Raw genomic sequence first — 17,867 nt, 5'->3', positions numbered from 1 at the left:
TCAACCGCCCCAATAAACTCTGCTAACACCCAAATACGAAGGCAGTAACAGATCACTATCGCCAACACCGATCCTGAAAACATTCTATATTGGGGTGGAAGCAATCTAATTGAGTTGGATGCAGCAAAGACCAAACTGCTGTTTTTACAAAAAAGGTTGGCGGCTCAGGATTTGGTCCTGTCTGCACATAGAATATCACCAGCACCGCAAATTCGCCTGTTGGGTGTCGAGGTTAGGAGCAATATGTCTGGTATTGCTCCTAACTGCTCGCATCCAGAGTTAACCAGAAAGCTTAGCGCATAGAAGAAACGTTGCCGACCTGACTCTGTTTTACCGATAGGTACTACAAAGGTAGATGCTCTTCCGAGCTCTCCAGCATAATACCACCTAGAGTAGTATTTCCAAGACCTACTTGACAGGCAGATATGGCTCATTAACATCTAGTTTGCATGCTGAGGCCCAGAACATTAATTTATCGGGACTCCTTCTTAGGAGAAGTGTAAGCCTGGGAATCAGCTACCAAAGCACGTCTTTCCCGAACACGGTAGGCACCACATGAACTACTTCAGTGTAATAGGGTTTAACCTCTTGTGATTGCTTTTTACATAGAAAAAATTGCAATATGGTGTTCATTGGGTGCTATATTGTCTCCTTTCAATAATTTAAACAGTATATTGACCTAAGCAAATAATTTTTATTCAATTAAAAAGTAATTTTTAAAACAATTTATATTCTCATGTGTTATTATAGCCTTATTAGGTACATAGTACCAATGTGTTAAATTCGAGAGAGAAAATTAAAAAATATAATTAAAGAAACTTGAGTAGAAATCTCCAAATCTATACATGTTCTACTAGTGAAAGTTTTTTATTAAACTTTTTTGAAATGTAAACAGTAACAATCGTTTTTATTCAATAAAAAGTAATAATCTTTATTACTTTTATTATAGGATTTATCATAATTGGGAAACTTTTGTAAACAATAGATTCATAAAAATTTAATCATTTGTAATAAAAATCATTAAGGATCTTACTCGAAATTGATAAAAATAAAACAAAAGATTAGGAAAGTTATTGCCCATTTACTGAAATAAATATACATATAGTATTTAGATGAATAACTAAAAAAAATTGTATTATGAGAAGTACATAGTTAAAATATTCAAAAACATTTTTGGACTACAAAATATCTTGTTTCACTTAGACGACCAAAATGAGTTGACTGACTCATATATACAGTTTTTAGGCTGTTTTCCATTAACTTACGTTAACTTTAGGGGGAACGGACACAACTATTAAAATATCAAATGGACATACTGTAGTGCTTTAGGTGAATTATACTCTTTCTAATAATCATTTTTCAGATTTGGTCAGATATTAATAATAAAACTGTTCTAAAACTGCTACACAAAAGGTATTTTCAAAAAGGTAATTTAACTAAAAACCTTAAACCTTGAGAATGCAGCCTCAATTAACCCCGTTTCAGTTGATATTTTAGGAATTGTGCGAATTATAAAGGATTGTACGTTTTCTTATTGCTCCTTTGTTTAAATCTCTCACCGTTTAGTTGCTTTAATGAAAAATCAAACAAACTTACCAAAATGATGTAGATATTTTCTATGTGAAAATTATAAAGTAGAATAATATGTATTTTGATATTGATTTTGGAAATGGTTTGAAAATCTCAAATAGATTGAAGATGATATTCATGAATAAATTTTTTCAAAATAGCTTAAGTGAATGGTAAATGTAATAGGAAGATAATAGGGATATTTTGTATGAGTTATTGGTTTGTTAATGGAAGGTATGGGGGGAAAATTGCTAAGTAGAGTTAGTAACTTCTTAACCAGAAGATATAAAACTATGCTCTTATGTACATTATATTAGGCAAATTCAATAGATACAAAGAATAAAGATAATTTCTTATAAATAAATTGATTCAAAAATGCAGCCAGTATTTAGAATATTAATGAATATATATCCTAAAATTTATATAAATATTGGATATTGTTATAGTCTAGAAGAAACATAATTTTAATTTAGTGGGATAGCTATAAATTGAATGTTTAGACAGGAAAATAAGTCCAATTTCCAATATGGTACATCAATAAAATAAGTAGAAACTATCATAAAAAGAAAATTTACTTATCAAATAATGGAAATACGTAGATTATACTAATAAAACTAATTGCTTTATAAAAGTAAATTGCTACTCAGTTTTTTACAAATACATTTTCTAAATACAGAATGGCAGCAGAAACTGGCTTGAAATTTAGCCAAAGGCTTGGTTTCATAAGTAATACAGTTTTTCATCAACTGGTCCTCATTATATTCGTTTATATTTCTTATGTTATAATAAAATATAACGATCTAAATCCTACAAGAATTATTCATTATTCTTTCAGTACTGGAGCTGTAAGTATATATTTCTTTTATAATTTCATTTTTTCATATTTTATATTTAATATCCATAACTACTGCAATTCAAAGAAATTATTCTTACAGTTAATTTTCCACAAATCTTTTCAAATAAAAATATCATATAATAGGATTCTATCAAATATGTATAGTAAACTTTTAATACTTCACCCAAGATGTATAGTGAGTTGCCTACTTATTGATCGTGTAGCTGACTGATACTACTTACTATAAAATAAGTTTTAGTTTGAAATTTTAACAACTACGAAAACGAACGAGAAAATTAAAAAAAATAGAATTATTTGGATTTTAGTATATACCTTTGATGGCAGAAGGAATAATATTATTTAACGAAACAAATACATGGTCTTTTCAAATAAATAGAAGTAGAAAAGCTTGGATACATGGAGTTTTATTATCTCTTAGCCTTATCCTACTTACTATCGGTATAGCGTTTCAAATTAATGCCAAAGATGATCATTTTAAAACTACCCATGCTATAACAGGTGAGTCAAACAAATATTACTGAAAGAAGTTGATTTGTATACCATTACAATAATTAAGTTTTACATTATCTCATACCCACAAATAAAAAGTGGAAAACATAAAATAGCAATCAATCCATGATTGAAAATTTCGTTTTTCAGGTTTGGTCTCATGGATCTTATGTTTTGTACTGACATTAACAGGAGTTATAACTATTTATTCACCTAAATTGAAGAATTATGTGCGACCAGTTGTTTTAAAAACAATACATTCATGTTTAGGTTTGTCGTGTTATGCTATTGGAATTACATCTATCATTCTAGCAATAGACAAATCAAGCTTTACTAGTTACGTTTCCGACACCGAATTAATAACTATAAATTCGTTGGTTATTCTTCTTACAATTTGGAGTGTTATAGGTGCTTTAAAGATGGTGTTTAATAATTTGAAAGATTTATTTTTTTAATTGTTAGATCGGTTCTAAGAAAAATATATTGATAGCGACAAATTTTTAATATCTTATTAGCCTTAAATAGATCCTTATATACAAGTGGTGCATTCCACTCAGCACCAACGACAATCAAGTTCACGGCCAGGACCTTTCCGTTCCACTTAGTTGTGTAATCGTAAACCCAAGTGGAATGGCTTATGAGGCGTTTTGAGTGTTGAGATAAATATTAAGAAATGGCAAAACAGAAAATGTAAAGCGGAAGCTTTAAGAGGTTATGTTAAAATTTGTAAGTTATCGAATTTTTTCCGTGGATTATTCAACTCATTTAGATTAAAATAAAATCAAAATATCTTCTGCGGCGATAGTAAAATAGTACTATAATATGCCATAGTCAAACATTAATGCAAAAGGCGTAGCTACCACATCTATCAAAAAAATTTGAAACTTTTTAAACATTGAATAATAACGACCACTCGTTATGCATTTTGAAAACAAACAATAAACACACTGGGTCTTCCACAGTGTATGTAGTAAGAGCAGGATGTGATTCATCTATGTTAAGAGCTCAGTTGCGACTGTCCGGGTTGATATCGAATCACGTAAAGGTGACGTTCGTGTTTCTGTACGAAAAAAAGGATCACCCTGTTTTGGGCGAGGAATATAAGTAGAAATGATGCCGTTCGTGTTTCTGTACGAAAAAAAGAAGAACCACCCCTTTTTGCGTGGGGAATACAAGTAGAAATTATGCATTTTGGAAACAGACAAAAAACACTCTGAGACTTTCATAAGAGCTCATTTGCGACTGTCCGGGTTGAAAAGTTTCTTCTCGTGCGTTTCATGTGGTGAAGACAACAGATTTAGCCAAATGTTTATATATTTCCTAAACTTGAATATCTTTTTTATAGTGCTCTAATTTTATCCATGAATAATTTCTTATAATATGATACTCCTTTGTAGCATCTCTTTCCTCCCACATACTAGAGCTCTAACTCCAGTAGCGACTATTTTTCTTCTCTTCCAACCAAATTTAGCAGCTATTAGCAGGCAAAATTTCCATTCGCCATTTATTAGAATTATTAATCATATGCTTCCTCTCACCACAGGAAGTTAAATATATACATGTATTGACTCCAGGTATATATAGTTTGGCAACAAAGTAATTTCGGTTTGCTAGTATAAAATAAAACACTTTTTTTAACAAATAATTTCTTTCAGCTTCCACGCTCATAAAATTTCTGATCCGTATCAGCAAAAAACTGAACCAGGAGCGATTGAAGGTCTTAGTCGTTTGTGAAAGTTTGACCATTCAAAAAATTCTGCAAACTTCGAAATAAACGGTAATCAGATGGTATCAGACCAGGGCTGTATGGGGGATGTGGCATAACTTCCCAGCCAAGCTCCAATAGTTTCCCACGAGTTACCAAAGATGTATGACGCCTTGCATTATCATGATGGAACACTAAACTTTTCCGATTAGACAATTCTGGCCATTTTTCATCACCAGTGATGATTTTTTCAAGATAGGGTCGGTTTCATTTCGTTTAAGGTGCATATCGCAAATGTTGATTCTTTGTGATAAATGAATTTATTTCAATTCGTGAGATGCCCAAATATCAAGCTTCTTAACTAGCCTAGAATGTTAAGTGTTTTTCAATTGTGTGCGATACATTTAGCCTCTTCTGAACCTCTCGAACAGTTATTTGACGATCCTCTTCAATTATGACTGCTCATTTTTGAGGAACAAATTTCCAGAATGGAATTTTCATACAATTCTGACACGTTCGCTCTGTTAAGCAATCAGAAAGTACTTAGTTGTCAACCTTAATACAGACACGTCCATATCAATATACTTTTCATTCAATATGAGATTTAAATCTTCCTTATGTATTAATGATTATTTGAAGAGTTTTTTTTACTACAAAGGTTAAAATGTGTTGGAAACGAAAACACAACGTTAAGAAACTACCACCCCTGTATTTTTATGTAACGCTTGTTTAAAATCCGCAACATTGACTTTCTGTCACCGATACTGTTGACATCCTCGGGCTGTTGCAATTTCAATTATTTAGATTTCTAAAACTTGGCATTCACTGGTCATTATATTAGTGGCATGCAGAGAAAACCAAGCAATCGTCCTCCCTTGGAAAGTCTTATGAAGGCGACAATAGGAATCGCTGTCTGTGATGTTTGGTGCAGAGCTACCATAAATGATTATATTATATATTTTGAGTTTTTTGTGTCGATAGGGTTTGGAGCTTCGAATAATCATCAAGCTTCTGGTGAAAATATCTAATTAAACTCACTTCGGAAAGACTATAACAAATACAGTATTCTATTATATTCTTTATTAAATTTGAAAAAAAAAATTTTCTAAACTTACATTATATGATTTATCTTTTTCTGGATGTTACACTTTTTTTTTAACATATTTGATTAAAGCAACGATCTGTAATTATTTAACATACATTAGTTTAAAATATTAATTTGATATTTATTTTGCAAAAAAAAATAATAGATTTGTAAAGATATGAAACAAGGCAAACTATAACCGAAGAATGGGAAATCGCAAAATAATAAATAAACAACAAACTGATACACAATAATTGTATCAAGCTGCTAAATATCTTTTATTGCTAGATATGTTGACCAAATCCCCATCAACATTAAAAAAATATTTAATCACTGATAAAACTAAAGCAGAGAATTATTTTTGTATTATCAATTATTTCACAAAACTGAATAAATAATATCCACAGTTTGCTTAGCTTAGGGGAGAAAAACTCTTCAAAAAATATTAATTTATTTATTGCTTAAATTCTAGAGCTTCATCAGAATAGATAGTAAAAATGCAATCATACATAAAACGATTAAAAATAACATTTAATATCAATATCAGTTTTAACATACAAATCCTCTTAAACGACCACTAAAAATTTTTAAAATTCTTAAATAAATTTTAGTCATAAATAGAAAGTCTGTGCAAACAAACCCAAATTGTGTCCAAGTAATTCCAAGTAATTTATTCAAAAATATTACAAGTTCCAATAAAAAAGTGATTTTTAGAATATAAATTTTATCCGTGTTTTAATGGCCTTAAATCCGTATTGTTTCCCAATTTTGCAAGAATGGTAAATGTGATCACCAGCAATTAACATATCCATAAAAGTTCTACTAAACGAATATAAACTGTTTTAAACCAAATGGATACTACACTGTGTTACAATTACTTGACTAAGGCAAAAAACTAACCTTTTTTTCAATATTCCACTAAAAAAATTGAGAGTAATGCAGCCTTCAATGTTGGTATTTCAGAATTGATTGAATTAGGTTTCATTGACGTATGGTACTTCGAAGCCAATTTATCTACATTTGTGTAGAATATATCAAATATATTTTAAATAAATTGATCAAATAAAATTAAAATGTCTTCAAGCCAGTGCTATAAAAGAATGGATACTACAGTCTTTTAATGGCTTTAAATCAATATTGTTCTCCCAACTTTGCAACAATTCTAAATTTGAACACTTGCAATTAACAAATACATAAAAGTTCTACTAAACGAATATAGACTGTTTCAAACAAAATTGACACTACACTGTGGTACAATTACTTGACTTTAAGTTCATAAGGCAAGAAACCCATTTTCAATACTCCACTAAAAATATTGAGAGTATAGCAGCTGGGTTGTTGGTGTTTGGGAATTGATCAAATTAGGTTTCGTTGATGTTTCAAATAAGGTTCTTCAAAGCCAATTTATCTATATCTGTTTAGAATATATTAAATATATTTTGAACAAATTGTTCTAATCAAATTAAATTGTTTTCAATCCAGTGCTTTAAAAGAACTGATACTAAACTATGGTATGAATAATTGACCTTAAAGTGCATAAGGTAAGAAAACTCACCTTTGCTTTGTTTCGGAATTATTCCAGTTTCATGGATGTTCTATCTTATATCAAATTAAAGGAACAGAAACAAACACAAGAAAACATACGAATTACTATGGATAATCAAAAGCTTCGAAAATTGGATATGCAAAATCTATTTCTTTGTTCCTTATAATCGAATCATTAGAAGGTCAAATTTGTAATGTTATATTTATTCAGTATTTTGATATTTTTGGTTTATTTGCAATACAAAGAGTGATCCTAAGACAATTACATGATTCAAGTAAATGATGATGAAGACAATGAAATAATGAAACCATTTAATAAATGTAAATTATACTAAAATTTACATTTCTTCACAATAATTGAACAGCCTCGCATTTCAGTACTTATATTAAACAGTATTGTATTGTCAATATTCAAACTTATAAAAAGAATTTAGTATTTATTCTGAAAAATTAAACTTATGAAAAGTTCATGATACAAACCGGCAATGTCATTTAAATTCAGCTTAAAAATAAACTGTTTAATCTTTGTGATAGAGAATGTGGAAAAACAATCTGTTTGAGGACTTCAGCATCTAAATAAAATATATATTGGTAAAACAACAAGGTTTCTAAAACGTTTGATGTTCTGATGCTGAGTTTTTTTAAATAACAATATCTAATCATTACTAATACTGACAAAATTAACCAAACCAATATACTATGGCTCACCTCAGTGTTTATTCTGTGAAACTATTTATGATGTGTCTAACAAAGGTAAATAGAGAAATATTTAGTATGACAAACAGAAAGATGAGTTGGCATTATTAGAGCAAGATTTTGGCTTTAATTTCAAATAACAATGAACTACAATTATCTCATGCTAATGGATATGAAGAACATTATTTATCAATAAACCAGTCTATACCTATTTCAGATGAACTGTTGAAAGCTATTCAAAACTGTAATATTTACTTTCATACTTAAAATCTATATTCATTCTTCACATAATATTAATGTATTTTGTAAATGAAATTAATATTAGTTTTTATCCCCAATCCTACTTATTATCTTTTTCGGTAGTTAATCTGATTATTATCTGAATTTTAAATCAATGACTCAACATTAATTTATAAAGTTCAAACAGAATGATAACAGATAATTGAACAGAATTTAAGTTCGCTCCATAGACTAGTCTAAAATAGTCTTAATATAAGTGGGTTGCCTACTGACGTGGAGGCATGAAACCGTGTTGTGGGGATGGTTGAGTGAAACCCTTTGAGTAGGGGTTGCCTTGAGCTGATGGAGGGTATACAACTGGAGGATGACCATATTGTGGTTGTTGTTGATAGGAGATGCTACCTTGTGGTGGATTTGAATAAGCATTAGAGCTTGGAACCTGGGAGCTATCCATTACTTGAGGAACATAGCGTCTAGAATAAAACAAAATTATCATAACATCAGAAATATTTATTATAACTTACCCAGTTGATTGAAAGTTGTATTGTTGGTGATAGGGTAAAGAGCTGTACTGCATTCCTGGAAAATTAGTAGCGCTCGATGATCTTGCAAAATAATCGCTCATTCCATGTGGATTTGCTGCTGATGTTACAACAGATTGCTGACCTGGAGTTGTTGCCATTGATACTGACTGAGGTCTACTACCAGATCCTGAAAAATACACCCCATGTTATTATTGTATGTATCCTTTTAAAATCAACTAGAACATTGCAAGAAATAATCACCTTCATTATTAATTTGTGGAGTAGATGGTTTTGAATCTTTAACATCTTCAGTACCATTTTTCTGATTTTTGTCTTGAAGTGGATCAAATTCACTTGAGTTAACTTTGTTTAAAGATGAACTGGATTGATTCAGATCTATATTTGATGTCTCACCTCCTTCTGTAATATTTAAATATTAATTTTGGATATCTCTCATATACAGAAAAATTATACCTTGATGCCCGCTATTGACAGTTTTGTTTTCCTGTATATCTATGGTATCAAGCAGGTTATTTACTTGATCTCTTATATTTCGGAGCTGCTTCTTGAGATTAGTTACTTCATTAGATGACAAAGCATTCCCAGAGTCATTTTTCATATCAGAATTAAGTAAAATTTGTAATTTTAAAATACGACTGCATTGTATTGCAAATGATAAATCATTACTTTCAAATATTGTTATTAGATCACCGTCTGAAATAAATTATAGTTTGTGAGAATTTTTTTAAAGATAAATCTAGAATAAGACATTGTAACATAGTTGTGCAGAAGTAAATATACTAAATCACCATCTATACTACAGGAAAAAATTGAAAAAAAAGTGACAGTAAACATTAATATTTCATCAATTTGTTCTAACAATTATTTAGAAAAAGTGGAAATTAATCTAAATTTGAATATTGTCTATTATAACGCCAACAACTGTTCCATTTAAGGTGAATATTTTTAAATAGTTTGAATATGTTTTTATCAACTTTAAATAATTTGATTATAATTTTCAATGATAAATATTGATTAGAAACTATTTTCATTTTTAGTTTATGTATCTGAAATCAACACTATAATTAAAATTTACATAAAATATATTGTACAATTTCTATTCTTTCTTTTGTCACCACTTCATTATCTTGGCCCAGTTGTGTTTATTAAATATTCCAATTACATATATCAAATGTTCCATCTGGAAAATATATTAATTGAATAGATTTCGTCATAATTATCTGACAAACAAAGAATATACATAGTAAATCCAATTAATTATTTGCATAACTACCTTCATCTTTGTATTTGATTGTGATGTCATCGTTAGCGGATAATTTGCCCCTAAAAACCCTTTGCATCATTAAAACCAGTTCGTCGTACGTTAAAGATTCGTTGTGGATTGGGATTCGTCTAATATCATCTCCTAGTTGTACCTTAATTATTAATTTACCACTTAAATCCAACTCACTTTTGATCTCCATCTTAAACTAAAAATCCAATATTTCAGCATTTATCATATGAAAAATAAGTTACTCACTATTTCATTAAATGGTTTAATTTACAAAAATAGTATGAAAAGTGTACAATTTATTAACGGGAGGTGAGTGAAACGATTAAAAATGGACAAAAACACAAAATGTAGCCGCAACGTCAAAAGTTTTTTATGAGCTGTCAAAATACCGGTGCTGTCAAATCGAAAAAAACTATTAGGCACTTTTTCAAATCCATTCTCAATTCAATATAAAATTCTCATCTCATTTATTGACTAAATTCAGATATCCTATTAAAAAATGATTAATTATGAGTTAATTATCTCCAATCTTACATTACTTTCTCTATCAAATTATTTGTGTACTTCAAATGTACTGTTTTGAACTGTCCCTAAAAAATCCACAATAAATAACAAACTTCTGTTGGCGATACTGTTAACAACAAACTTGACGATTAGTTAACCTAAGAATATAAGCAAATTTAAGCATCGATTTTATTTGATAATCACATGAAATTAATTTGAGCAACTTTTTTATTTGCACTATGGCCACCGATGTCTTGAGAAAATGTAAGTTTTTTCTGTTTGTTAGTATCTTGAAATAATATTAGATATTTTAGCTCCTCAAAAAGCAAAGGAAATTGAGAATGGCGCTGAACCCTCTGCTCCTGTTATTAGAAAAGGCATTCTCACGTCGTTTGTAACTGGGAAATTTATGAATATACCCGAAAACGATTTGGTGAGTCGTTCGGTTTTGTACATTTTTTTTGTCTTCATAAAAATGTTTTTGACATTTCAGTTTTCCCGCGGATAAAAGTTCATTTAGTTTGGATCAAAACAGTTATATTATCTGATTCCTAAATCTTTTAATTACAAATATATTGATTTAATATCAACCTAATAGTTTTAACTTCCTCACATAATGCATATTGTTTTTTAGTTAGGACGATGTAGGTTTGTTTCTGAGTTTGATAAATTGAACAGAATTGGAGAAGGATCATATGGTATTGTTTGTGAGTATAATATGATTTTTGGTCCATAATAGCCATTACCACCCTTTTTTTTTCTTAGATAGAGCAAAAGATCAACAATCTGACAAAATTGTTGCACTAAAAAAAGTGAGAATGGATTTGGAGAGGGATGGTATTCCTATTAGTAGTTTGAGAGAAATTCAAGTATTATTGAACTGCCAACATGAGAATATTGTGCATTTAAAGGAAGTAGTTGTAGGCCGAAGTTTAGAAAGGTTTCAAATAACTATTTATTTTAAATAGACTGAAACACTTTAAATATTTCACATTTTAGCATTTTTTTGGTTATGGAATACTGTGAACAAGATTTAGCATCTTTATTGGATAATATGCAAGCTCCTTTTACTGAATCACAAGTTAAATGTATTATGCTGCAAGTATTGCGAGGCTTGAGATATTTACATCATAATTTTGTTGTACATAGGGATTTAAAAGTTTCGAATTTACTTATGACTGACAAAGGATGTGTAAAAATTGGTAAGTTGATTAATGTTTGTATGTAAACACATCTATATCAGAAATTCAAACATTAACTAATCCCAACAGCTGGTATTACATTCCAAATATTGAAAATCCAAGTCATTTAATGACATGTTGTCTTTTACAAGGTCAGTTAGCAAAGTTTAATCTTTGGTGGTATTGTCATGAGAGGTTATCTTTGAGATTTGACCAGTGGCCAAAACCTTCACTGGAAAATTTCACAGATAATATGTTAGAAAAACATAATCAAATTATTTTATCATATCATATCATTATATCATATCAAAAATTATTTCATGTTTCCAGAGGTTAAAACATAATTCCAATCATGAATTTTTTCTTAATTTAGTAGATTAAAAAGAATCTTTGCTTGATCCATCGGGTTAAAAAATAATTGCTGATTATCAAAATATAAAAGAAGGTATGACTCTTCAAAAGTTAGGTACAGCAAAATCCATGTAAGATCTTTTATTGAAGTGAAATGTTAAACTGAATAATAGTTAATAGTATAATTTGTTACAATCTTTAGCTGATTTTGGACTTGCTAGATGGTTTGGAGTTCCATTGAAACCTATGACACCTCATGTTGTGACTCTTTGGTATAGAGCACCAGAGCTATTGTTGCAAGCCCCAACACAAACTACAAGTGTTGACATGTGGGCAGCTGGGTGTATTTTAGGAGAATTACTTGGACACAAGCCTCTACTACCCGGAAGGTCAGAAATTCAACAGCTTGAACTTATTGTGGATTTACTTGGTAAGTTGGAATTCCCAATTAATATTGTAATTTTAAACTAATAAAATTGGATATATTTGTTTTAGGTACACCATCTGATGCTATCTGGCCAGGTTTTAGCCAGCTTCCGGCTCTGCAAAATTATAGTTTGAAGCAACAGCCATATAACAATTTGAAACAGAGGTTTCCTTGGTTGTCTGCTGCTGGCTTACGTTTACTCAATTTCTTATTCATGTATGATCCAAGAAAGAGGGCTACTGCAGAAGAATGTTTACAAAGTAGTTATTTCAAAGAGCCACCACAACGTAAGTATAAACTATAAATTGAAATTATACTGCTCACATAAAATCAATAATTTTTCAAATAATTGGATAATGCACTTTATAGATGTGGGATATTATACAATTAAAATTGAAAAATAAATAATTAAATTGTTTTAATCACTTAAACTATTTATATCTTGAAAAGTTGGCATCTAATGTATCTATTAATTAGTATGGATTTTCATTGCCTTGCACATATACAATTAGAGGTGGCTCTTGGAATACAGTTCAGACAGTGTAATTTTGAGAGTTGGTGTACTGGTAGCTAATAGTGTGTTCAGTATTATTATCGTCAACAGTTCCAGTCATATTTGTTCTTCCTAAAAAAAGTACCTTTTTTAAAGTTCTGGAAAGTAAATAGTTTGGAAAGCAAAAATAATATTTTTGATAAAACTCATCTGTTTGTTCTTTCTATTCTTAATATATAAATAGAACTAAATGTTTCGAAATATTCCTTCCTATTGGCCTTTTCATTGACTGGCAAATGATCACAATAGAGTTAATTATAGTCTGCCATGAACTACAGTTCAGATATAAATTCTAAATAGACTTTCAAAAGCTGTGAATTTGTTTGGTTTGAAACATTTGAATTATGCATACACTGACTTATGGAGGGCAGTTGTCACTAATAGAGTCTTTCTTGAAAAGACCTATTTGTAATTTTTGTTTATTCAGACAACTGATCAAATAAAAGTTTTCTTTCTCTCCTTCATTTAAAATTTATTTGATTATATTAGTATTCATTTATTTCATTTCTTTAAAATATTTAAATAATAAAATTCTATACAGGAGTCCTATCAAATAATTATAATTTCCATACTGTACGCCTATGGTGGATCAAACAATCTGATTCGCATATTTTTCTGTTACCAAAAAATGTCCCAATGCTTTGGCTCTAAATTTATGTATTGCATGTGCATTTTTACAGCAAGTAACAGCACTTCTGAACTTATCCTTTCCTGTGAATAAATATTTTTCATTATTTTGTTGGTGTACATAACAAAATCTAACCATTTCTCATTATAGAGAAGTTATGAATATTCATCATTAATTTTGTCCATAATTTTCCAATAATCTATATATTCAACATTTTCATTATTTCATCAAACTTCACAAAACAAATCCAATAAGTAATTACATAATAAAAATTATTTAAATGAGAAAGGCTACAATTGAACTTAAACATTTTAATCTCACATATAGGTAGAATGATACCTGATCGATACTATCCAAAAAATTTTGAAAGAAAACAACAAATTATACAAAACCATTTGATTGACATAGAGACACAGGAATAGCCTGATTTTGATCAGTGAATTGACTGAATGAATGAATGAATTTATCTGCTAATAAATCGATTAACAAAGAGGGTATTAGATTTTGACAGAGAGTCTAATAGAGTCATCCATTGTGAAGATCTATACCTAATTTTGGTTTATTCATACTATTCTCCAGATAATAGTTTCCACTTTCCCACTTTATTTGATAATATTAGTATTAATTTAGTTTTTTGTTAAAATTCTTGAACTCATACAATTATTTCCAATATTACTATTAAATAATTATGATTTTCGCAAATGTCACAATTTTTCTTGTAGTGGTACTGATTTGTTGTTTGTTCTAACTCTTGTTGAAATTCTTTGTTACTTTGTTTTAACTTACCCTAATTATGTATGTCTTCAGATGGTAGTGCTCCCTTGCTGGTATCAGCATCATATGTCTAGTTTAAATTAGTTAGTTTGCACCTATTGAATAGTTATTATTTCCAAGATTTCTCATTTAATATATTTTCAAAAAATAATTTCTAGTTAATACTGAGTTGGAAGAGACAACCACAGTGATTGTAGCTAATGTGAGAAATGTCGGTAACTGAATCTATGCTGATAGGATACTATTTTGAATTTATAATTTGAATCAGAATTTTAATTAATAATGCAAGAAAAACTTGACGTTTTGGGTATATAAGATACACATATTTTTATCTTTGATATTATCTATATTTTTAGAAAATACCAAGCGTTTTTCATTTCATTGATTGAAATGTTTTTCAAATTCACATTTCTATCTTTATCTACTTCTCTTTATTACTTTTCAAGGTGTAGAATTAAAGTTCCAGGTTAGCTATTTTTTATTTATTTCTTCCATTATTCGATTGCTTTTTTATGGAAATATGAATATCCTTTTTTTTAATTTTCCTCCCTAATTAATCCTATGAACACTGAAAAAAAATGGTTAGTTTCAGCATAAACAAAGATACAAAAACTAGGCAAATTGAATAGTGTGTATATTAAAATTCAATGCATTTTTTAGCTTGTGACCCAAAGTTGATGCCAAGTTTTCCTCAACATAGAAATATTAAAGGAAATAAACAATCAGCACCTGAACCTACCAACACTGGAGCTGGTGATCAAACAAATAATTTGCCAGCAATATCTGATTTGGTGAGTCACCAATTGAAATATTTTTATTTATACTTCTAAAAGTATATGTTCTAATGACAAATTTTATATAATTTATTCTTTTTTATGTATTGGTTATTTTTGTTTTTAGTTGGGCTCCATTGTAAAGAAGAGAAGAATTGAATGATGTAAACAACATTGAACTTTTTATTCATGTGTAAGAATTTGATTTTTTATTTGTGTGATTCCTAAAATAAATGTTCTTTCTTTAATACAAACCTACTTCATAGGATCAATTAAAGTTTTATATTAAACATTGATTTGTTTCATTTTGGACTATGTGATTTTTTTGATATAATAAAATGCCCAATTTTTATAACATATGAACGAAATTTTCCAAGTATTGAGATGTAAATAGCATTAAAATGTTTGTTTGGTGGATCAAATGCGTGTTTATTTATTAAATTAATTATTACCGATGTAAATATTTTGCAGTATCTAATCAAATACGGCAGTTTTTTTGTAGTAAGTTAGGTAACGTAACATCGCCAGGGAAAAAATTTTTACGGGGTCCTTGCAAATTACTAGTAACTACTGTTATAAAAATTTTAGTTTTTTGGAAATGTGATCTTTATTTTAAAAAAAAATCATGTGACACTTTGGCATTGGGATTTTTTTAATGCTATTAAGAAAAGATATTTTTGAATTGTTTTCTCGCGCGTAATAAAACATTTTTACAGGTATACTTCAAGATTTCTTGTGCCACTAGCGACAAATGGGGGACACAGGTGATTTAATCAATTTCAATTTCTGAAAGACTACAATAAAATTAAATGCTGTGAAAATCATTTTCAAATTTGTTTTTTATTATCAGTTTGTAAGATTATTTGATCATATATTTTCTTCTGGGGCGCCGCTTCTTATGGTCACCACTAGGGGTGGGCAAAATAATCGATTAATCGATATATATTTTTAAAAATAATCGTTAATCGATTAATCGAAAATAATCATGTAATTGAAAATAAACAAATAATCGACAAATATCGCCGAGACCGCTTGAGGCTGAGGCAAGATAATCTTGAGGTCGTTAAAAAGTTTGGCGGCTATAGCATACACATTATTTTTCGTACAATCGTTAAAATAATCAAATAATATAATTATCAATTTAAAGATTAAAAAATTTATTTTCTGAATAATTATTTCAACATAATTCAATATCAGAATCTTACTTCCAAATATCTTCTGTAGGTTCATTATTTGGTTTGTTTTTATTGGGAATCAAACCATAATGTCTTCTGTATGTTCCTAATGGTATACTCGCTCTTTACCTTGTTTTTTGTAGGAATCAAACCACAATCGTTCTTTTGAAGCTTTATTTCCGATTTTCGAATAGTCAAAAATTGATTATTTTTGATTAATCGATAATTTCCGATTAATCGATTATTTTGGATTGATCGATTATTTTCGATAAATCGATTATTCACCACTTCTCAGAAGTGGAAGTGGAACCTCACACATTAACTTGAGTCTAGGAGAGGTACTCATCCCCGAATTGCCGGAGTAAAGGTCTATCCATACATATCCGTGTTTGCTCGATTCACTTTGCAATATTTTCTGTGTGTACCTCATTGTTGAAATATGGACGCCGAACTTCTCATTGAGTTGGTTCGGGAACGATCAGCTCTTTACAATATGAAGGACCCCAAGTTGTCACGTTGCCGTTCATGTTTGAATACGCACCGTTTTTCCCCCTTTAGGTTACAAAGAATTTCATCAGCCGAAATTTTTTTTTCCACTGAATCGACTGTGGATCGACCTTAATTTTCGATAAATTTCCGCTGAGTTTACATTATCTTTGACCAAAAAATGAATGATGCGCTGCGCAACAGACACTAGTACATCCTTCTCGCTCGTGGCTATAAGTACACTAAAAAGAGAGGTTACGCGTTCTCGGTTGTTTTCTACTCTTTATAATAGACCAGTATAAAATCCAGTGCAGACAATTTTACGACTAAATGTTTTCGTTTCAAAGATTCCGGTTTATATTTGAACCATCCTCGTATTTTATTGAAAAGCTTAGATAAACTCGTTCCCTTTCCCCGAGAATCTGGGAATTTTTTTTAACTGGTATATTTCGATGATTGAATCTCGAATGAGTTTTTCCACGATTCTGTTATGCCTAATTTTATTAGTGATAAATCTGTGTATGTGACAAAACTTCGTCTCTGTGTATTTTAAGGTGGAGCATTGATATTGATACGAACATCTGATCAAAGAAATCGCACCATGATATCGCTGGCATGGAGCTCTTTAACTATCTCTAACACTTTAACGTTGTTTTTTAAATTCTTATAACTTTATATTCTTAAATATATTTGAGTATAGCAATTGCATTTTTTTCTGTAAGTCAGTTAGTCAAAACAATTTTTGAATATTGACTAAGATAATGTGAAACTAAAAATCCTTTACTGAAATTTATTTACTTAGATACTCTGAAACAAAATCATCAACACAATTTTCTTCTGAGGGGTCTGCCTCCGGATTCCCTTCCCCCATGTGCCCTCACCGAGAAGAAATACTGAAACCTCCCCTTTTTCACGATGATTTGTCTCGATTTCAGGACTTTTTTCATAGTTTCCAGTTTATACTGATTTTCCATGAAATGGAACCTAAAATCAAGACAAATTAACAACATACC

The 17,867-nt window shown here is 29.8% G+C and overlaps 3 protein-coding genes across 3 annotated transcripts; 2 read left to right on the top strand and 1 right to left on the bottom strand.

Moving 5' to 3' along the window:
* The first annotated feature begins 2,246 nt into the window (after nt 1-2,246).
* On the top strand, nt 2,247-3,411 carry LOC130892091 (uncharacterized). Its single transcript, XM_057797325.1, has 3 exons — nt 2,247-2,414; nt 2,731-2,923; nt 3,065-3,411. Exons 1-3 carry the CDS (start codon nt 2,247-2,249, stop codon nt 3,367-3,369), a joined length of 666 nt encoding a protein of 221 aa, XP_057653308.1. The 3' UTR covers nt 3,370-3,411.
* Nucleotides 3,412-6,143: 2,732 nt separating this feature from the next.
* LOC130892090 (protein TFG-like) lies at nt 6,144-10,406 on the bottom strand. Its single transcript, XM_057797324.1, has 6 exons — nt 10,249-10,406; nt 10,003-10,198; nt 9,183-9,422; nt 8,970-9,128; nt 8,709-8,895; nt 6,144-8,657 (listed from the first exon to the last, which is right to left on the bottom strand). Exons 2-6 carry the CDS (start codon nt 10,190-10,192, stop codon nt 8,450-8,452), a joined length of 984 nt encoding a protein of 327 aa, XP_057653307.1. The 5' UTR covers nt 10,193-10,198; nt 10,249-10,406; the 3' UTR covers nt 6,144-8,449.
* A 217-nt stretch (nt 10,407-10,623) lies between these two features.
* Nucleotides 10,624-15,485, top strand: LOC130891413 (cyclin-dependent kinase 10). Its single transcript, XM_057796152.1, has 9 exons — nt 10,624-10,770; nt 10,821-10,939; nt 11,141-11,213; nt 11,272-11,446; nt 11,506-11,708; nt 12,241-12,468; nt 12,534-12,752; nt 15,081-15,211; nt 15,321-15,485. The coding sequence occupies exons 1-9, from the start codon at nt 10,746-10,748 to the stop codon at nt 15,354-15,356; spliced, it is 1,209 nt and encodes a 402-aa protein (XP_057652135.1). The 5' UTR covers nt 10,624-10,745; the 3' UTR covers nt 15,357-15,485.
* Nucleotides 15,486-17,867: the final 2,382 nt, after the last annotated feature.

Source organism: Diorhabda carinulata, chromosome 3 (assembly GCF_026250575.1).
Source record: "Diorhabda carinulata isolate Delta chromosome 3, icDioCari1.1, whole genome shotgun sequence".
Taxonomy (NCBI): domain Eukaryota; kingdom Metazoa; phylum Arthropoda; class Insecta; order Coleoptera; family Chrysomelidae; genus Diorhabda; species Diorhabda carinulata.
This window is presented reverse-complemented; position numbering and strand designations above follow the sequence as displayed.

Bases quoted from the DNA above. Each gene is read 5' to 3' on its own strand.
- LOC130891413 (XM_057796152.1), top strand. From the start codon at position 10,746: ATGGCCACCGATGTCTTGAGAAAAT. The intron at 10,771-10,820 runs GTAAGTTTTTTC...TAGATATTTTAG, and splicing joins CACCGATGTCTTGAGAAAAT to CTCCTCAAAAAGCAAAGGAA. The intron at 11,214-11,271 runs GTGAGTATAATA...TTTTTTTCTTAG, and splicing joins AGGATCATATGGTATTGTTT to ATAGAGCAAAAGATCAACAA.
- LOC130892091 (XM_057797325.1), top strand. From the start codon at position 2,247: ATGGCAGCAGAAACTGGCTTGAAATTTAGCCAAAGGCTTGGTTTCATA. The intron at 2,415-2,730 runs GTAAGTATATAT...TTTGGATTTTAG, and splicing joins ATTCTTTCAGTACTGGAGCT to TATATACCTTTGATGGCAGA. The intron at 2,924-3,064 runs GTGAGTCAAACA...TTCGTTTTTCAG, and splicing joins AACTACCCATGCTATAACAG to GTTTGGTCTCATGGATCTTA.
- LOC130892090 (XM_057797324.1), bottom strand. From the start codon at position 10,192: ATGGAGATCAAAAGTGAGTTGGATTTAAGTGGTAAATTAATAATTAAG. The intron at 8,896-8,969 runs GTGATTATTTCT...TGTATTTTTCAG, and splicing joins TCCACAAATTAATAATGAAG to GATCTGGTAGTAGACCTCAG. The intron at 8,658-8,708 runs GTAAGTTATAAT...GTTTTATTCTAG, and splicing joins TACAACTTTCAATCAACTGG to ACGCTATGTTCCTCAAGTAA.